Genomic DNA, 5,784 nt, shown 5'->3' with positions numbered 1-5,784 from the left:
ATTTATTCAATCTATGATATTGATTAGAAATAATTAATGTGTATAGTTATGTATTGATTGAAATTCCTACTAACTTTGTGTTGTCAACTTTTGAGAATATTTGTGATATCTTGAATAATAATTGTTTCAAAACGTAACCAAGGGTATGAGTAGTTTATTTTGCCAAATTTAAGGGAGTTTTATCATACTACTATTAAATAATGTTTAGTATTAAATTATAAAAAATAATTAATTAATGCTATGAATAAAATTTTTCTTGATTAGTGGATAAGTAAAAATAAAAATGAAGCGAGAAAGTATTAATTACTGTATCTATCTATATACTTCCTCCGTTCGGTATTGTTTGTCATGTTGTCTTTTTCGAAAGTCAATTTGACTATTTTTCATAGTTAAATTAGATTATATTAATTCGACATTTTAAACAAAAAAATTAAATATTCTAAAACTATATGAAAAATAATATAAATTACAATTTTTTATATATTAATATAATAAAAAAAATACATCTTAAAATGTTAGCCAAAACTTTTATAATTTGACTCAAAAAATAAAAATCATGACAAACAATACCGGACAGATGGAATAATAAGAAAAAAAGAAAAGAAAAGAGAAGTGTTGATTATTTCCCTTTATCTCCATCTCCGTCCCCTATCTTTGGTCAGTTTCGCATTGGCCCGCTTTGAGAAAAGGGACATAGCTGAGGTCAACGAACCCAGTTTCCTCTCAAGTAAGAAGAATGCAGGACAAAACCCTTCGCCTCAATGGTTTTGCCTATCGGAAAGCTGACAACAACAGTTCTCTTTGGAAGTTGAAGGGCATTAATCTCAACGGAAAAAGGGGGAAACGTGACGACAAGCTACAATCTGTAACAGATTTCATCCAAGAGAACAGCCGGAAACTAGAAGAAGCAACATCAGGGCCAGGCGGCGGTTTCGGAATTGGCTGTGGCGTCGGTGTGGGTCTAGGAGCAATTGGTGGTCTAGGGTTAGGTGGTTCCGATTGGAACCATCTCAAACTCGTTTTCGGAGTGGGTATGGGTTGTGGTCTTGGTATCGGCTTCGGGTATGGCCAAGGAATTGGTGTTGGTTTTTCTTGGGAAGAATTTAAGTCTAGATTTTTTGAATCCAAAAGGAGTTCCAGAAAGCCCTTTGTAATTCAAATCTGAACTCTTCTTTGGCTGTCATTTCCAATTTTTTCTATTTCCAATAAGCTTCTTCTATGCAATTTTGTTGTGGAAAAAGAGATCTCACTTTCTGCTTCACAAAAATGTTCTCTAAACTTGATGTTACATGTAACACTATCATACAAGATATCAACTAAAACGCTACAAAAGTTTGAGCAACTTGTACAATAAGAAAAAAATTTACAATTTTTACATGCATATGTAAAGCATTTGCCCTGTGATCAGTGTGACAAGAATGAAATCTAGTCTATATATCCCATGTATCTTTTCTTCAAAAAAGGTCATCTCATGTAACTCTGGGTCACTATTCCAAATATCAATTGCCTCAAAGTTAAACTACCTCCTCCCAGATTCCAGATCTTCCACGGTTGGACCAGAATCTCCGGACAAGGAAATGCCCGTAAATGTGTTGTTGTTTCTATGGTTCGGTTGACTTCCTATTTGAACCTCTGCGTTGCATGTATTATTTGCGTTGGCATTTTCACCATTAGATGTTTCTACAGCTCCCTGGGACTCCTCCAGCATACGGGAGTAAGCATAGGTCGCCCAGCCTAGTAGTACAAAACAAACAAACAGTAAAAATATGACTAGACAACGGAGGGAAGATGACAAAGTGAAAACATCTCCACGGCCATATTCTATTATTCTCCGAGGAACATAAATCAGAACCCTTTCTAGATCCATTCATTTGTAGGGAGAACAACTGCCTGTTATAATGCAGCTCGACCAAAAGTCACTCTTTTCCTTAAGTCACAGATTATTAATTCTTTTGGATTTCACCAAGAGGCAATTATCATTACATTTTCCATAGGGCATGATCCCTCAAGTTGCAGAGAGCTATTGAATGATAGAAAGAACCTTTTATATACATATAATGAACTAAATGATAGATATGTATATTTACACATCATTTCACAATTAAAGCTGCACAAACGTAAAAGTGGAACACCTTTGCTCATCAATCCTTCCTCAGGATCAACTAAGGAATAAAATTTACACGGCAATGCATTAAGCAAACACGCTCATTCAACTGTTAACTCTGAGAAGCAGCATAGGTTTAACATGAAAAAGAAAGCTTCTAATAGTCTATCACAAGAATTTTCACATAACTGAGACAATTAGAGGAATGAGGACAGACCTTGATCATTATATGGAGGTGGGAAGAACTGCAAATAGCATAATGTTGCAACTACTAGACCTGAAAAGGAAAATATCCTCAGATTTCGTTGGTGTCTCCCACAAGTCTTATTATATGTTTGTTTACCCAATTGTAAAGTTGATTCTTTGTTAAAGGTACAAACAACAAATAAAACGCACCAATCAGACCTCCAGCAAACACATCCTGCCAATGATGCCAATAGTCATCCACCCGAGAAATGGCAACCAGAGATGCAAGAAGAAGTGGAAGTAATACGAGACACAGTTTAGCAACATGTCCTCTACAGTCAAAGACTTGTATCTTGCCAGATAAATAAAGCGATAGAAAGCCAAGACCAGCAAAGGACACTGCAAGTTGATCCGAAATCCTCAAAAGGTTGAGAAGACGAGAAAGATCAGAATATGTATGCTGTAAATTTCAAGTCTGTCTCCACGCATTCTTTTGCTCTACAAGGCATGAGAACGTTAATGAACATGCATTCTACTTACAGGAGGTATGACCACTTGGAAAACTTTTATGCCCTTCCCTGACAACATTTTTGTCACCATGGCATACAACATCTCCCCATTTATCGTAAACCTGTTGATCAATCAATATTTAAAGGCGCTGATAAAATACTACTCCCCAAAACTGAGAAGCCTTAGACTACAACTAGAAACATAAAGTATAACCATCATGGCAAACATACTTCCTTCCCATCTGGAAAACAGCGCCAGAAGAAGTCTGGCCTAGGCCTTCCAACTGCATCTTTTATAGCACCTGTGATAACAGCTGTTACCACAACAGAGAACAAAAGGCCTGCCAATACAACATATTAGAGGACGACAACCAGAAAGCTTTTATGGTGAGGACATTATAAACAACTTCCACTAAAACTAGCCAAATCCAAAGAATAGTTTACCCAATATGGCATGATGAAGATCATAGACATCTCTTCGCCGAAAATAAATGAGCAGAAATACAACCATAGGCAGCAGAACAGCATACACCTGATAAATTTTGGAAATTTTGAAATCTGAATATGAGGTACTAATCGCCTCTATAAAGTAATTTTGTAGCTACTGAATGAAAAATTAGGATCAACTCACTGGCACAGCCCAAAAAGGTACAGTATTACTTTTTAAAGGATACTTGAGGTCTTCCATCATGTCTTTCCCAACAAACCGGTAAAACGGATGGATAACATTCAGAAGGACAACTATCCCCAAAAGTAGTATTAGGATCATCCAGTCATTTAAATGAGTCCTTGCCACTGTTATACCATGAGACCTCACTGTATATGATGCAACCGTCACACCATGAGACCTCACGCTCACAGTATGTGATCCAGGCTGGGCATCCCTCATTCTACCCTGCTAAGAACATGTAAAAGTAAGAAATTGAGTATTCTTTTAATATGATTGCAAAGACTTATTTGTTCTAAATTTGTAATAAGCTGCATATATAAACACAAGATAATCTCCTTCTCTAAATTTCAGAGCTATAACAAGGTCATTTGCATCAGACATCTGTTATATGCGCATGTGGATTTTTATTGCATCCTACAAGGTAAAAGAACAGATTGCCACATCTACAGAAGCGTGCTTTATATAGTCAACTATAATTTTGTTTATAGAAATAAACAAAACAATACTCTAAGGTAGACTGTATCAGTATTCAGGGGTAGACGTTGGTCAGAATGGTGAAGCAAGCATGACATGCCTACAAAAGAACTCAAGCATATTCCCATAAATTGAATACATGGCTCATGATCAATCTAAAAATAGTTGTGTCTAGGTGCAAATGGCAGTTTGAAATTAGCCAAAGTTCATTTTATTAGTTCACACTAGATGTACGTGACTCAAGATAGTTCACAGGACGTTCCAATCTACTAAGTTCGCAATTATCTCACCCAAAATCATTTCCAAACTTATCCATCCCCTTCTTTCATCTCAAGTCTTGTATATAATATGCTATGGATGGAATAAAAACCCATTCTAGCTACTCACTTTCATCCCAATTCCTTAACTACATCAAATGTGAGAAATATATACCTGGTGTTTCTTGTGGGCTATCAACGGCCGGAACAGTTGAGAAAATCCAGCAGAAGTTTCCAACCTTTGACTTAATCCGTTCTGATTGAAAGCCAAAAAAAAAAAAATCAAACTTATCATTGTCTCAAGAGCAAAAAGCTAAATATCATTAACATCATAAGTATTCCTTTTAGCATTTTGCAACTACTACAGGTGCAACTAGCTAAATCTAAGAACTTGACACTTTCCAGTACAGGAGAACCAGCCATATCATTTCAGTAAAGTCACCAATCTTGGGAATAGATAAATCCAAACATGGGCATAAATTACAGTCGCCGTTATCAAAACATCGCAGATAATCCTTACGGCGCACCTGAGACTGCGAAAAGCATCTGAAATTCTTGAAAACGAAAACAGATCTCAAATCCCACCATGGCATTGTCGATTCAAAGCAATAAATGAGAAGATTATGAATCAAAATTAGAAATGGAAAGAAACCCTGATTATTAATAATGAATCAAAACAATTAATTAACAGTATTGACGACAGTGACAGCAAGATCCAGATTCCACATATATAAAAAAGCAAGCACAAAAACACGTATGTCCACACAATATTTTTTAAATAAAGTCCTTATCCACGCTGAATTGTAACTAATAAACAAAGGAAATAGTACCTTCAGCTATAGTTTCACCATTTATAATTCACAGTTACACTGATTCTGTAAGCATGTCAACACAGAAAAAATAACAAAAATGGCAGTGATGGCGTAAAGTAGCAAGGAAGAAGAATGGAACTACCTAGCTGAATCAATGTATGAAATTTGTGATGAGACATTGAAACTGTAATTGGGAGCATTTTTTTGGTGAGGTGTTTTATTTTATTTGCGTTGTCAACAATCATGAACGCCACGTTTGTTCGTTACTCCAGTATTCCTGCCCTGCTGTCAACTTATGCCATGCAAATGAATGTAAAATAAAATATTGCTAGCGTTTGGCCATAAATTTTCAAATATTCTTGGCAAATATTATTTGAGTGAAAATTTGGGTGAAATTTCACCATGTGTTTGGCCATAGGATTTGGGAAATATGTTTCACCTTTTTAGAAAAATATAATTTATACCCATAAGTTTTAAAAACTATTAAAACTAACTATAAGTTTGTATTACAAGTCAATTGGATGTTCGTTACAACAATAACATATAGTTTCCATCACACTAGAGCAATGTGGTAATTTGGAGCGAGTGCAACAAGTATCAAGCCATACATCGTGAAGTAGACGAAGCACATGATTTTATTACCTTGAGTTAATTTTTCATCATTTTCATTAACAATCATATCATTATTTAATATTCAATAAATATTTCATCACTATTTTGGTGTTCACGTAAAAAAATTATGTAATACAACACAAACAACTACTAAAAGGGT

General features: G+C 35.4%; 2 protein-coding genes across 5 annotated transcripts; one reads left to right on the top strand and one right to left on the bottom strand.

Annotated features, from left to right (window-relative positions):
- Window positions 1-637: 637 nt before the first annotated feature.
- On the top strand, window positions 638-1,377 carry LOC107008633 (keratin, type II cytoskeletal I). Its single transcript, XM_015207750.2, has one exon. It carries the CDS (start codon window positions 737-739, stop codon window positions 1,163-1,165), a length of 429 nt encoding a protein of 142 aa, XP_015063236.1. The 5' UTR covers window positions 638-736; the 3' UTR covers window positions 1,166-1,377.
- Window positions 1,251-5,277, bottom strand: LOC107008632 (lipid phosphate phosphatase 2-like). Of its 4 annotated transcripts, none has more exons than XM_015207749.2 (9): window positions 4,728-5,277; window positions 4,376-4,456; window positions 3,431-3,694; window positions 3,244-3,331; window positions 3,031-3,140; window positions 2,831-2,921; window positions 2,501-2,689; window positions 2,322-2,381; window positions 1,251-1,734 (listed from the first exon to the last, which is right to left on the bottom strand). In XM_015207749.2, exons 1-9 carry the CDS (start codon window positions 4,791-4,793, stop codon window positions 1,520-1,522), a joined length of 1,164 nt encoding a protein of 387 aa, XP_015063235.1. In that variant the 5' UTR covers window positions 4,794-5,277; the 3' UTR covers window positions 1,251-1,519. The 4 variants fall into 4 exon arrangements, with proteins under 4 accessions (XP_015063235.1, XP_027770810.1, XP_027770811.1 ...); XM_027915009.1 differs by having other exon boundaries at window positions 3,431-3,697; window positions 5,031-5,276; XM_027915010.1 differs by having other exon boundaries at window positions 5,031-5,276.
- Window positions 5,278-5,784: the final 507 nt, after the last annotated feature.

The sequence above is a fragment of the Solanum pennellii genome, chromosome 2 (genome assembly GCF_001406875.1).
Source record: "Solanum pennellii chromosome 2, SPENNV200".
Lineage (NCBI taxonomy): Eukaryota > Viridiplantae > Streptophyta > Magnoliopsida > Solanales > Solanaceae > Solanum > Solanum pennellii.
Note: the sequence above shows the minus strand (reverse complement) of the source record. Positions and strands in the feature narration are given on the sequence as shown.